Source organism: Fusarium mangiferae (genome assembly GCF_900044065.1).
Source record: "Fusarium mangiferae strain MRC7560 genome assembly, contig: FMAN_scaffold001, whole genome shotgun sequence".
Classification (NCBI taxonomy): Eukaryota; Fungi; Ascomycota; class Sordariomycetes; order Hypocreales; family Nectriaceae; genus Fusarium; species Fusarium mangiferae.
The window spans coordinates 851,944-866,112 of record NW_024573921.1 but is presented as its reverse complement, the minus strand read 5'-3'; the positions used below and the strand labels follow the sequence as shown (position 1 = coordinate 866,112).

At 50.3% G+C, this 14,169-nt stretch overlaps 6 protein-coding genes across 6 annotated transcripts; 2 read left to right on the top strand and 4 right to left on the bottom strand.

The window, feature by feature from the left end:
* Positions 1 to 671: 671 nt before the first annotated feature.
* On the bottom strand, positions 672 to 1,507 carry FMAN_00789 (putative NSA2-involved in biogenesis of ribosomal large subunit; the record flags this gene model as incomplete). The annotated part of the gene is made up of 2 exons (XM_041827464.1): positions 672 to 1,451; positions 1,505 to 1,507. 2 exons carry the CDS (start codon positions 1,505 to 1,507, stop codon positions 672 to 674), a joined length of 783 nt encoding a protein of 260 aa, XP_041676121.1.
* Positions 1,508 to 1,782: 275 nt separating this feature from the next.
* Positions 1,783 to 2,403, top strand: FMAN_00788 (uncharacterized protein; the record flags this gene model as incomplete). The annotated part of the gene is made up of 1 exon (XM_041827453.1): positions 1,783 to 2,403. The coding sequence occupies one exon, from the start codon at positions 1,783 to 1,785 to the stop codon at positions 2,401 to 2,403; it is 621 nt and encodes a 206-aa protein (XP_041676120.1).
* A 463-nt stretch (positions 2,404 to 2,866) lies between these two features.
* Positions 2,867 to 5,573, bottom strand: FMAN_00787 (uncharacterized protein; the record flags this gene model as incomplete). Its single annotated transcript, XM_041827442.1, has 2 exons — positions 2,867 to 3,670; positions 3,720 to 5,573. The coding sequence occupies 2 exons, from the start codon at positions 5,571 to 5,573 to the stop codon at positions 2,867 to 2,869; spliced, it is 2,658 nt and encodes an 885-aa protein (XP_041676119.1).
* Positions 5,574 to 6,530: 957 nt separating this feature from the next.
* FMAN_00786 (uncharacterized protein) lies at positions 6,531 to 7,681 on the top strand (the record flags this gene model as incomplete). Its single annotated transcript, XM_041827431.1, has 4 exons — positions 6,531 to 6,656; positions 6,707 to 6,755; positions 6,814 to 7,573; positions 7,624 to 7,681. The coding sequence occupies 4 exons, from the start codon at positions 6,531 to 6,533 to the stop codon at positions 7,679 to 7,681; spliced, it is 993 nt and encodes a 330-aa protein (XP_041676118.1).
* A 530-nt stretch (positions 7,682 to 8,211) lies between these two features.
* Positions 8,212 to 9,498, bottom strand: FMAN_00785 (uncharacterized protein; the record flags this gene model as incomplete). The annotated part of the gene is made up of 2 exons (XM_041827420.1): positions 8,212 to 8,775; positions 8,839 to 9,498. 2 exons carry the CDS (start codon positions 9,496 to 9,498, stop codon positions 8,212 to 8,214), a joined length of 1,224 nt encoding a protein of 407 aa, XP_041676117.1.
* A 1,772-nt stretch (positions 9,499 to 11,270) lies between these two features.
* Positions 11,271 to 13,059, bottom strand: FMAN_00784 (putative delta-1-pyrroline-5-carboxylate dehydrogenase; the record flags this gene model as incomplete). Its single annotated transcript, XM_041827409.1, has 2 exons — positions 11,271 to 12,764; positions 12,823 to 13,059. The coding sequence occupies 2 exons, from the start codon at positions 13,057 to 13,059 to the stop codon at positions 11,271 to 11,273; spliced, it is 1,731 nt and encodes a 576-aa protein (XP_041676116.1).
* Between the last annotated feature and the right edge of the window lie 1,110 nt (positions 13,060 to 14,169).

Genomic DNA, 14,169 nt, shown 5'->3' with positions numbered 1-14,169 from the left:
GGTTAGCTTGAAAAAGGTACAAGTCAGGTTGCGCATGGAACTCTTCAAGGTAAGGTAACAATACTGGCTGAAAACAGACAAAAGAAAAGTTTGAGAAAAAGAATCGAGGCATAACATTGGATTGACGAAATTTTAAGGTCTTGGCTGAAGCCGGTGGGAGTCCTGCAGAGCTGCAATGAACCTGGTGTCGTTATGTTTTATGCTATCAAAAGCTGTACTGGTAACGCATGCCTACCTAAGAATTGAATGTTTGTGTGTCACACACATTACAAGAAGAGTATGACCTCAGCTTTCCAATTAGTTACAGCACAATTACCCCCCCCCCCCCCCCCCCCCAATATAGAATGAGCTCATATGGATGTGAAAGGATCGAAATTAGTACTTGTAGCAATAGACACTACTTCAGAAGTACCTTCTAGATCTTAGGTTGTATTCATCTATCTACGGCCTTGTCGAGATCTGCCTCAGCAGAGCGTGGCCTATAACTCGAGGGAGTCTTCTTCATCACAACTGGGAATCTTCAGTCGACAATCAACCCGTTTACCAACCATCTACCATCATGGCCATTCTTTTTCGTGCGGTAATCCAATAAACGCCCTGGCGCCAATACATGCATTCGAACTTAGACAAACGAACCCTCTTTACGTTGTGCGGCGACGCCGTTGAGCACATTACACCAGCAAGACACTGTTGATGCAGCCCTCATTCTCCGGGTTGTTAGTAACCTGGGCATAGCGACCCCAGACGACCTTTCCACCAGCGGTTACGAGACCAAGTTCGCTGACGTTGACCTCGATAACGGTACCCTTGGTCAAAACACCCAGCTGGGTGTAAAGAGGGTTCTGCGGGTTCTTCTTGACGCTGATGATGGGGAGCTGGACAGTGACACCAAGCTCGGGGTGTGTGACATTGGCCTTCTTATAACGGAGACCCATAGGTCGAATGAAGCGCTCGTGCTTGGGGTTGCGTCGAGTGAAGTCGGGTCCGACAAAGGTAGGCTTGGTAACCATGCGCTTCCAAGCCTTCTTCTGGATCTTCTTACCGGTCTTGACAACCTTGAACATCTCCTCCTCGCTGATACCTCGGACCTTGGGAAGGGGAACGGCAAACTTGGCCGCCTTCTCAGCTCGCTTGTTCTTGATGGCACTGCTGAGAGCCTTGGCAGTCGACGGGTTTGTGCGGTCCAGCAGATAAGAAGGCATAGGTGTTGTGGGCTCCTTCTCGTCGGCGGTCTTGACGTTGCGCTCCTCGTGCGCCTTGATGGCCTTCTTCATCTGAATCTTCTCCTTGTGTCGCTTTTGCTGGTACAGCTTGGCTCGGAGACCGCGCAGATTCTGGGCATCCTGAGAAGCCTTGTGGCCCTCACGGGCGGTACGCTTGCGAACTCGTTCCTCATGATCAAGACGGCGACCGTGTAGCTTTCGCCATCTTTCCATATACTCGTTCTGAGGCTTTAAGGGAATTAGTCATTCATTCTGGCAAACTTTCGCTCTTCAATGCATACCATCTTGTCTGTATCGCCCAGGCAGGGACTTTATTATGGCTAGCGGGGAGTTGATGCTGAAATTTCCCTGGCGATAAAAAAAAAGTGGCGGTTTATCGGGAGGCGGCGCTGGTACTGAGACCGTCCTGTCGGCGCTCGGTGGTACGCTTTTCCGGACGCACCCATGAGCCAACGCCTGAACTTTTTCGAGATGCACTACAACGACATCAAGGCCGACAGCCCATTCCCTTCAATTGACCAGCGATAGTGCCCACGCCCGAAAGGCACTGCGGTCCACAATGAGCAGGGCACTTTTCCGCTCCATCTTGGAGCTTAGAGCTCCAAGCGCCCGACTCTCGACACCCTCGTCTCTATTGGCAATCCAAGCCCGCACCTTCACCTCCACAGCTCCCATCGTCGAGCCATTCCCTGAGCGTCACCCAAAGAATGCTACCAATCCCACGGCAAATGAAACTCGACCCCTCGCTTTGAAAGTTAGCCATCCTACACCGCCTCCAAAGCCTATGGAAGACTCAGTCAGGAACCTTCTGCCATTCCTTGCAGCCCAGCCAGACCACTACATCACGGTTCATGTCCATGGATTCCCCTACCTTGTGCGCGAAGGCGATCAAGTTCGTCTACCTTTCCGAATGCCCGGTGTTCAGCCTGGAGATGTACTGCGACTCAACCGTGCGAGTGTCCTTGGTAGCAGAGATTACACCATGAAAGGCGCTCCCCATATTGATGAGCGGGTTTTTGAGTGCAGGGCTACTGTTGTTGGCACAGAATCTGAGCCGCTACGAATCAAAATCAAGAAGAAGAGGAGGCAAAGGAGAATGAGACAGGCAAAAAGCAAGCATCGATATACTATTTTACGGATTTCGGAACTGAACATCAACAACTTGGAGGATATCGAATGATTTACGAGATGGCACAAGGTTGAGAGGAAGATGTTTCGAGGATCTGTTTCAACAAAACCGTTGATGTCCATGTACAAATAGGAAATGCCTTGAAACAATGTACCATTACCAGCTTCAAGCTGGCTGTACAATAATACAGCAAACTTTACAAAGCCAATGGAGCGTTTCAAGTTCGTTGATAGCGCTGAAAATGCTTTTATTCAATTAACTCGCTGAAACGCGCAGTTAAGAGCCATAGACGCCCCTGGCTTCCGAAAGCCTTGCCATATTATAAAAAAAATCCCTTATGTCTGAAGTACAAAAGTAAGTATGCAGGTATGCAGCGAATGACAAGAATGATACTCCTCAACACCCAGCTATGAATGCTTTCTTTCTAATCCGTTCAAATTGGGTCATAAAACTCATTGATCCAGCGAGCAATAGCGCCTCGACAACTCCAACATTATGCATGATAATTCTTCTGTCACATTCTCCCGGCCATCGCTTTCTTAACACTGGCCCAATAAGCCTGTGGCCAAACGCTTAAGCTTTCGCTCTCTGTTGGCATGCGCTCCCGGCATCTCGTTACCACGCTCTGGATGATTCTAGCAAGCAGCTCCTCATCAATGGGGAGAGCCTTGTCGGTGAGCTCTGCGGGGTATAAGAAGGGGTCGGACTCGTGCAATAGCTCCTCGCAGGTTGGTCGCATATGGTGGTCGCGGTTAAGGCAGCGCCTCATAGTGCGGATGAGCGAAGGGGGAACGGACATGCCTCCCATGCCACGTGAGGGAAACTCGATGTCGTGATCCCAGTTAATGATGGCTTGACATCTTGACATTTGGTTGGCGATGTGGCCAAATGGAGGGAGACCGTAAACCATCTGATACAAAATGCAACCCAGAGACCATATGTCGCTGGGCTTGCCCAATTTCATTAGCTTAGGCCGGCCTGGAACGCGGCCACCTCGGGGGTTATTTGAGTCCATGAGAGACTCAGGTGACATGTAATTGGGTGTTCCAACCTGAGTCTCGCGGTGGACGTTGACGGTCTCATCGGTTTGGATAGCGTTCGCGATGCCAAAGTCAATGAGCTTGAGCTGACCCTTCACGAGCACAAAATTGGCAGGCTTGAGATCCGAGTGGACAATATCACACTGGTGAACTGCTTGCAAACACTCAAGCATCTCTTTCCAGTAAAATCGTACAAAGACTGGGTCGAACTTGGCAGCCTCGGGGTTATACCGCTTTCTCAAAAAAGTGTTGAAGTCGAGTTCTCCAATCTCCATAAGCTGTACCAAGTTAGTAGATCCTCTGCGATGCTAGCTGATGTGAACTTACCAAAGTGAGAACTTGCTTCTCTGTATTCATCTCACAGTCAAACAGCTTGATAACTCGCTCCACCTCTCCAAGCTTCTTCAAAAGATCAATCTCACCAAGATAGCCCTTAATGGTCGAGTCATCTGCATTCTCCAGAGACACCCGCTTCAGAGCGAACATCTTGCCATTCTCGGCAGCAACACGGTACACCTTTCCACTGCCACCTCGGCCAAGACAGTCGAGTCGAGTATAGGCTACACCGTTCACTCGCAGAATGTTCCTCCTCTGCTTTGCCTGTGTAGTCGTAGCAGCACCCGCAGTAGTAGTGGCAGCTTCGAGGACAGACATCTTGGGAGGTGGCGGTGGAGCCTGGCGAAGGGGCGTATTTCTCGCCATAGAAGCAAGAGGCTTTCGGTCGGGTGAGACTGTTCTCAGGGGAACAGGGTCGGCGCTCATCGGTCTTTTTGGCATCTTGTCCAGAAGAACTTCCATTGATGGTTTCGTCCTCCTGAGGCTTGCTTGGACATCGTTCTCCTGATCTCGACCGGAGGGGAGTTCTGGGCGAGGTGCGGGGAGTCTGTAGTGGATCTCTTCGTCCTGTTCAGGCTTCGGTTCGGACTCGGGAACCTGAGCTTCTGGTGTAGGCTCACGAGGTGATGTTTCCCTGGATGCTCTTGCAGAGCCTAGGCGTAGGTCCATGTTGGAAGCATTACGGCGATGGACTGCCCTCGCAGCGGCTTGTCCACTTACCGGGCTTCCTGAGTTGAAATCTCGAATACCGTCTCCATAGTATGAAGCGGCATGTTGATCTTCCCCGGGCTGGCTCTCAGCTTCCTGACTAGACAACATCAATTCTCCATCGGCGTTAGGCTCCCCCTCCTCTTCACTCTGCCGTCGGCGACCGCGTCGGGCTGGTCCGCTCAAAAAGCTACCTGCAACCTTGCTGACACGCTTCACTCGCATTGAACTCTGCAGATTAATATTATCCTCAGGTCGTGTCCTCGTACTTGTTGAGGGGTATCGAGAGACACTGCCTTGGTGGAAGGGAGGGGGATTTCGCGCGACTGTGGCTGGCTCTTCAGGTTGGTCGTTGTCGTCAATAGCAGATCTATCTAACATGGATCGCTCCATCGACCTCCCTGACGAAGGGCCAGTGGAGCCGACTCGGCTTCTGTTGCTTGGAGAACCAGCATTAATTCGGACGACGCGTCCACCTTGTGCAGGTGTGTTCACGTCCAATTGAGAATCATGTTTGGAATCCTTAGAGTCCTGCTTGGAATCTTGTCTCTCGTCAGAAGACATATCGCGGCTACCAGGGCGGCTGTGAGGTTGAGATCGTTGATTTGATCGGGAGACAGAAGTTGAGCGTCGCTTCGTTGGCTTCATTTGACTGAGGCTCTGAGGTGTGTTGCTTAATCTTACAACCCTCTTTCGTACTGGACTTATTTCTCTGCTTGTAGCTGGTGTTGGGCTAGCTTGTCTTGAGGACCTTGCGTCGTGGGCCTGGACGCTTCCGGATCTTCTGTGCCGGCGTGTCTCAGTCGCTGATGATGTGGACGCGTTCAGCGCACTGGTACGCCGCCGCGTCCGAGGAGGTGAAGGAGCTTGCTCTGTTGATGCAGGTGCGCCGTCGTTCAGCAGCGCCTTGGTGAGAGCGCTCAGCTTCATAGGTACTGGGATCTCATCCTCGGAGCTGTCGTCGTGGAACTGCTGAGGTTTGGGATGGTAGCCTTTAGGGAGAGCAGCATTTGTTGCCCCATGGAAGTTGTCACTGTGATTCATAATGGGTCGCGATGGCAATCTCCTCAAAGCTTGCCGCTGGGATGTTCGTCGGACAAGACCATTGCCCATGGGTGTGGGTGAAGCTGTCGCCATATCGATAATGTCTTCAAGGTAAAGCGCGTTCGGGCGTGTGTAGTGATCGAAGCGGTGAGGAATTGGAGATGGCTGATTCGGCGGCGGGATAAAGTATTTGCTACGAGTCGGTTATTATTGCCATTGCTTGCATTGCAAGGTGATTTCCAAAACTTGAGACTATCGCGTCTGGGTCAGGGAAGAGAGATATGGAAAGCAAGGCGTGTTGTTCGACGAGAAAATATGGTCCAATCAGGGAGCTGTCGGTTGCCGAGCAACCAATCTCGCCTGAGCTTAACTAGCGGCCAAGTGTAGGGTTGCAATCTCATGCGGGATGACTGCGACATGGAAACAAAGAGGATATGACTGATACCCAATGTTCTGGAAATTGGTAAAAGCGATATAGGCTACCGTTAAATCGTATAAAGCTTTGATTCCGTCATAGTCAAGTCTAGAACATGTATTCAAGTTGTCTAACGTTATTCAACAAGTAGTCTGTAACGATGTTGAATATGTACAATGTGCAGCTAGTTATTACATCACCAAAATGTATGACTTGAAAGAAAGAAAGAGAAAAGCAGATATAGTTCAAGCATATTTCAACTAGACTATAAAAGCCATACATCCATTCAAGCTAAGGCGTATCCATCTGAAAGGGTTTAAAGGGTATTCAAAAACATTTCCTTTGTCAAATATTACAGTTGAGATTTCGAAGAAAAGCTACCCCAGCGAACAAGCAAACATGCCTTTCTCCACAAAGAAACTACCAAGGCAGACCCATGAAAGCGGTCATTAAGGTAACTAAGATTTCTAGCCAATCACACATCTGAAACATCGACGTTACGTCGAGTTGCAAGTGAGCCACATCGTCAAACCAGCTCAAGCTACGGAGTACATAGAGTACCTCCCCCTCTCTCATGCAGGCTCGCATTATTTCCAACTTCATTCACTCGCCATTCAAAGGTCGATGCGCTCGCAATGGCAACTCACAGGGGGCGGCCATGGGCGCGGATTTTCTCCTTGACCGTCCTCGTCCTCGCTTTTACGGTAGTTGTCGATGCCTCAACTGGCGACAAGCTGCCAGAATTTAAGGATTGCCTCAAGGTGAGCCAATGCAGCACAAAAGCGACACCAAAGATTAACCATGGCCACAGGTCTGCAACGCTGAAAACTGCTCCCCTGATAAACCGCAAACTCCAATCCGTATATTCACCCGATCCGCACGTCCAAAGACACAGCTAATATGAACTCCCGACAACAGCTGTTCTACATCGACTCCTATTCTGGACTTGCGCCAGCGAATGCGATTATGCCTGCCAGCATATTGTAACGGGTCAGCGCATGGCCGCGGGCCTCACGGTCGAACAATTCTACGGGAAATGGCCCTTCTATCGCTTTCTCGGCATGCAGGAGCCCTTTAGTGTCCTCTTTTCGCTCGGCAATCTCTGGGCGCATTGGGATGGCTTGAAGAAGGTCCAGTCTAGGATACCGAAATCCTATTCCCTGCGAATATTCTATGATTGGCTAGCGTATGTCGGTATCTCCTCTTGGGTTTTCAGCTCTATCTTTCATACTCGTGATTTCCGGTTCACCGAGGAGCTTGATTACTTTGCTGCTGGCGCCAATGTCCTGTACGGTCTGTACTACACAGTCGTGAGAGTTTTCAGACTGGATAAACGCACCCCGCGAAGAAGAACCACCCTACGAGTTTGGTCGCTCGTCTGCGCCTCTCTCTTTCTCGGCCACGTCTCGTACCTCAAGTTTATCCGCTGGGATTATACATACAACATGACTGCAAACGTGGCAGCAGGGATCGTGCAGAATGTCCTGTGGACCTGGTTTAGTTTCAAGAGATATAGGGAGTCGAGGCGCATGTGGGCTGTTTGGCCCGGTTTCGTGGTTGCTTGGATTATATTTGCCATGAGCATGGAACTGTTTGATTTCCCACCTTGGCTGGGTTGTATTGACGCTCACAGCTTGTGGCACTTCATGACGATTGGACCGACAATTCTATGGTACAAGTAAGCTTTGCAGGCCTAATCACTATTCTTAAACTGCTAACATTTGGAAGCTTTCTAGTCAAAGATGCTCGGGACGATATGGCTGGAAGCCAGAGACTCAAGCTTTAGTAAGAGACAGACTAATGCCTGTATCAAGATACACATTTCATATAATTAATTACTTAGTTCATATTATCCATATCCCTGAGTGATATGGGATGTATAGTTGTCATTAATACTTCTTTGTTGCAGAGTGTCCTGTATTGAGAAGTGGTTCTTGAATAATGCGAGTCGTCCAAAATGGCATGAACATCAAAACGACCCCCACATCATTGTTTCCAATTCCTTGCAAAGAGCGAACCAGCCCAGGTTTCCCACCGTGGTCTAGTATTCCACCTTCTCATCATACGACGTCCAAAACAAACCCAATATATATACCTCTTTATTTTCCTTCGACTTTTGACCAGATCTATGGTTCCTATAAAAACGCAGTTAAAGCCAATATGATCTGCCCTCTTCGACATCTAAGGGCAACATTAAATCTCTCGCAGTCCTCCCAGATGTTCTGCGTCAATGCCTAGGCAAGGCAGGGTTTTTGTGGCAGATACGTTCTTAACCCAGCTTGAACATCCCCATCAATCGGCTGTGTACCATGACTCTCATGTGCTGAGAAGATCGCGCACTGAAAGCCCTCGGCCTTTCGAGTCACGACGATCGTTGTTCAGCATCAGCAATGCAGCCATGGCCTCTTGATCAAGTTCGCTCTGGGGATTGAGAGCCGGGCTTGTCAACGCTGATCCAGGTGCTGAGGCATCGCTGCGGGCATAATGTGGGGCACCATATATCTGTGGGCCGAATGCTGGAGATGTGCCAGCAGAAACGCTGTAACTATAACGTCGATGGTCGGTCGATACAGAAGAATATGATTGCGCCCTGTTGCGTGAGTCCTGAGGTGGGAGAGCAGGAGACACTGATGGGTGGCGAGGGTTACGATCTGACATTGCCGTCATGGCGGGTGACGTGACATCGGAGTCTTCCATCTCGACATCTTCATCGCCAACTGGGTCTTCTTGGAAAGTCGGGTGAAATTCACGAATAGACGGCAAACGGTCGCGCCCTGTGGGTGTTTGCCGCCCGGACTCGGTCTGGCCATTATCTTCCTCCTGTTGTGCTTTCAGCTTGGAGACGCAATCCTCCAGGTATCGAATATACTCGATTGAAGCCTGCCATACAGAGCCTTTAGTCAGCCGCAGTCCTATTCTCATGTACAAGATTTATACACATACCTGGAGGATCGACAACTTATGCATGTCTCCTGTACAAGCCGGGATCATTCCTTTAAGCACAGCAAACTCCTCATTCATCTTACTCCGCCTTCGACGCTCGATCAAACTGTGTGCGGTTTTACGGGCAATTTTTCGACCTGCTGCGCTTGTAGCACTCGGTTGCTTTTTCTTCGCCTTATCGTCCGCGGCCGCATCTCCTTTTTCTGACGTTATTATCTTGGAATTGGCTGCTGTGGTCGTTTTTGTTGATGCAGCATTCTTGCTGGTCGTCTTCGCTTTATCTTTGCTACCACCGTTGTCGCCATTGCCATCCTGCCGGGGCTTCATCTGGATGATTTTGCGTGATCTCGTTGGTGGAGGCGGCAGGGCAAACGAGTTGTCCTTTTGGTCTTTCGCAACAGAAGAACGGCGACGTGCCTTCACCGTTTCGGCAGGCTGCATTGGGTATGTTGCTCCTGGGGATGTTGTGGTGAGTCGGTGCGATTTTGTATCTGTTGGTGAGACCTGAGATGACATGGTCGGCGATATGCGGGAAGCATCATGGATTGCTGGAGGCGGCAATTCGAAAGATAGCTGAAATGAGGAGAGCTGTTGAGTTCCGTCCTTGCCTTTGATATCAGATGAAGAACCTGGGGTGAGAGGAAGGCCGGGTCGAGGCATCCTGGAATCGTGGAATCTGAACTCGTCCTCAAAAGGCAGTGATGATACTTATTTGCTCTCCACGACTGATGGCCAATTGAACACGATGGTCAAAAGTCCGAGTCAAGAGAGTATTTGAGAGAAGGATAAATAAAGACAGAGATGCAACCACTGTGGCTATCCTGAAATTATGAGGGAAAGGGTATATGGGAGTCCCAAAGACAGTCAAGTTCCAGTCTCGTTTGAGAGTCAAGATAAAGGTGCGGGCATGGGGGCAAAAGACATTAAATCGGTCACCGAGATCAGCCTACGGATACAGTACCAAACATGCTCCAACGACAATAGATGAACCAAACGGAGCATGCACATGCAGACACGAACACGCAACTCAGCGCACCGTAACGCCGCCTGGCCAGCGAGTTTCACGTTCGAACCCGCTTCTTCCCTCCAATCCAGCGCAATGGGCAGCAGACTATCTCAGGCTTTGTCCAACTTTATCCTAGAGCAACCAGGTTGAAGGGATGCGATTTCATGGACCAAGCATCATCGAGGAAATGGTCGCGTGCTCTATTTGGTGTTGGGCGAATCAGCGTGAGGAATTGATCAACGTGGTCGGGGTAGACTTTTTGGTGGGCAAGGGTCCAGCCTCAGAAGAAGAGGAACGAGGCTTAGGTGGGCGTCCATTCTCGATGGAGAAAGACCTAAAGTTACTTGGGGTCTTTGATGGAGGGCACGAGGGTTGGTAGCGTGCAGCATTGGCACCTTTGTGACAGAAATGAAGGTCAAGGTATCATGATGCTTGTAATGGGTATAAGTCACGGATTTTAGGTGAGTGAGCTCAACTGTTTATTCACGAACGCCTCTCATCCTTCACTATCGAATGAAAAAGAGATATAGTATTGAGAAACAGGGTACTAGGAGTCCGCACCGACAAATCTCCTCTCGAGCTTGGGCCCAGATCGCTCAGGTAATTAAGATCAGAACATGAGCCTACAACGAAAGACGGAGCTTGATGAGATCTCCAAGACTCTCCAACCTTTCGTCTCCACCTCCACCCTGATGTATACACACGATACAATATGTACATGGGGTACTTCACATTCGGCTCCGCAAGCCATTTAAAAAGCCCCGAGCAGTGAACAAACTCAAGACGCATCATGCATCCTTCGGTTTTGAAATAGGCAAAGATATACAACCAGTGCAGAGTGGCACGTGTCCTATCTTGACCCTGGGAGCTCAAAGACACAAAACACTCCGGGATCGATTGGGACAAGACAAGGGTTCTTTCCAACATTCGAATCAACTGTGGAACAAGAAAGGTCGCAACTAGATAATCCGTCTTTGTCATTCGTCCTTCGACTGAATTGAGCACGTGCGCGTACTTTCGACGTCGACGGCTTTTTCTATCATACGGCACACCCCAGCATTTTCCCCAATCCTACTATGGATGAAGTCCACCCATCACCTTCCTGGGTGAACCAACGTGGGGAGAGATCCTGGGGCGGCTCTTGGCCAAGAACATACCCCTGGCAAGCCACGGACCCACGACCAAGGCTTGATCACGCTGCAGCGATTCAAGATCCTTGGCTTTGCTTCCTAAGCTCGACGAGATACTTGATCGACAGCCAACTCTCAGTGGCCTATCACATCCAGTCGTGCTGTTGGATGTGTGCTCTTTTCCTTCTGTCATGGGCAGCCCTATAGAAGTTCACATCCGTAAGTCATCCATGTCGTATCATCATTATCCGAACTCCACTCCAGCTTTTGTATGCAGACTGTATAGTAGTCGGCACTTAGACCTCGTTGCTGGGGTAGGTGACCTTGGTGGTAGGAGTGAACTCCTCCTTGATTGCCCGAACATTGACGAAGCGGGTCAGGAGGTTCTGGCTGCCGGCCTTGTCGTTGGTACCGGAAGCACGAGAACCACCAAAGGGCTGCTGGCCAACAACAGCGCCAGTGCTCTTGCAGTTGACATAGAAGTTTCCGGCAGCGTTACGGAGGTGCTCCTCGGCGAAGCGGGAAGCTTCACGGTCAGCAGCGAACACGGCACCAGTTAGGCCATAGTCGGAGGTGGTCTCAATGAGCTTGCAGACGTCAGCCATGGCGTTGGGGGCAGCATCGTCATAGATGTAGGTGGTGAGGATAGGGCCGAAGAACTCAGTAGAGAAGAACTTGTGGTTGGGGTTGGTAGTGGCGTAGACAGTAGGGTGAATGAAGTAGCCCTTGGAAGAGTCGTACTTTCCACCGACAACGAGCTCGAGGTCCTTGTCGGACTTGGCCTCATCAATGGCACCAGAGAGCTTCTTGAATGAAGCCTCGTGAATGACGGGACCCATGAAGTTGGAGTGTTCAGTAGGGTTGCCAATCTTGATGGCTTCAACCTCAGCGACAAGCTTCTCCTTAAACTCGGGCCACATGGACTTAGGGACGTAAAGTCGAGAGGTGGCACTGCACTTCTGGCCTTGGAACTCAAAGGCACCACGGACAGTCTGCTTGACAGCGTTGTCAATCTCAGCTGTAGGGTCAATCAGGTGGAAGTTCTTGCCGCCAGTCTCACCAACGACACGAGGATAGCCTCGGTATCGGCCCTCAGCGATACCCTGACCGATGGTACCATACAGCTGACGGAAGACAGCGGTGCTTCCAGTGTAGTGGAGAGCAGCAAACTCCTTGTGCTCCAGAACAACCTTGGTGATGTCTACGGGGTTGCCAGGAACGAACTGGATGACATCCTTGGGAAGACCAGCCTCGATCAGGATCTGGTAGACAAGCCAGTTCGATGCAATGGCGAAGTCACTGGGCTTCCATACAACAACGTTTCCGAGAAGGGCAGGGGCACCAGGGAGATTACCGGCAATGGCAGTGAAGTTGAAGGGGCTGACTGCGTACACGAAACCCTCAAGGGCACGGTACTCGAGACGGTTCCAGACGCCGGGAGAGTTGTGCTCAGGCTGGGTATTATAAAGCTGCTCAGCGTAGTGAACATTGAAACGGAGGAAATCAGCCAGCTCAGCAGCTGCGTCGATCTCGGCCTGCCAAGCATTCTTGCCCTGGCCGAGCATAGTAGCAGCCATAATATCGTAGCGGTACTTGGTGGAGATGAGGTCGGCGGCCTTGAGGAAGACGGCAGCTCGATCAGCAAAGGGGAGGGCCTCCCAGGCAGGCTTAGCAGCAAGAGCAGCGTCGATTGCGGCCGAAACATCAGCGGTGGTAGCAGTGTGGTAGGATGCGACAGTGGTGGCATGGTCGGCAGGGTTCTGCTGCTTGGAGAGGGCAGAAGCCTTGATCTATGAGAATTCGTGTAAGGCATGGTTCTTGCAGTGGCCTTGACTTACTGAAACTTACCTGCTTGCCACCAACTACAACGGGAACCTCGATGGGCAGCTTCTTCTGGAGTTTCTCAATAGCCGCAGTCAGACCCTCGCGCTGCTCACTACCCTTGACATAGTGGTGGTTGGGCTCGTTAAAGACCTTGGGGGTCTTGAAGGTAGCCAAAGTCGCAGCAGTTCGCATTTGCTGGGTCTGAGCAACGCTGCGGATACCTCGGGCACCAGCCCTGTTGAGGAACATCATAGAAGACATTATAATGTGAGGTGAGGTGTGGTGAGGTGAATGTTCTTCGTTATCGGGAGTCGTCGAAGTGGAGGGAGGGGTATCACAAAGGCAAAACACAGTAACAAAAGACTCTTGTTCGACGACGATCGAAGATGGAAGATGAAGAGAAAGAAAAGAAGACGGGGGGAAGACGCAGAAGATGGGGGAGAAGAAATAGAAGATAAATCCCTGGCACGACAACCAACGACAACGATCCTGACTAACAGAAATTCCGATATTGGAACAGTTATCACGTCTCAAGACCCAGATCTCGCGTAGCAATTCCTCCTCATCTCAGACAAAAACACTGCACTGCCGTTGCCACGCGAGCTAAGCTGCTCTCCTCACCAAGCTACACACGCCTACAACAGCTAATCTTTGCTATGGTCGCGGCTTATCACGGCCTAAAAAGTGAATGCGTGGGGACATGGCACATGACGTCGCCTGTCTTCCCCAGCTACGGTAAGCCCGGGAATAGAAGCTGATAGGTCAATGGCTCTCTGATGCTGGGGCCGATCTCGGCAGATGGGGCCTGGCATGTTATCTCTGTTTGCCCGCGAAGAGCCGCACCGTACCACTAAAAGCGGTAGTCTCTTTTTTTTACTGTAATCCAGAAGCACATATCAATTTTTTTTACTGGTTTCCAAGAGATTAGAGCAGATGAGGTAGCATTTCCAAAGGTCGTGATGGGATCTGCGTTGTATAAAGCATCCTGACTACAAACATTGCTTTACTTTTTCACTTGTATATCCCTTCATATGCCAATATTTACGCCCCTTCTCCCCAGTTCCAGCTCTAAACTAGGTCCACTGGCGTACCTGATAAACTATGGCCGCAGTTTTCCGAACGTGGGGGACTTTGATGGTCATGTGCTATCTCGAATTGGCACAGATAGTGGTTCTGTCAATCGAAGACTTTGCCTCATTTGACTTGGGAAGCCTGGGGAAGAAATTTTCCTTATCTATCGTACTTCACAAGACGTGCTTTTGATGGCAGAAGAACACGGTCCAAGACGGATAGTCATCATATAACTAATGCTGAAATACATTGGATTAGGTAAAGAGATTAAAAAAAAGACTCTAGTCAACTCTGCTAACT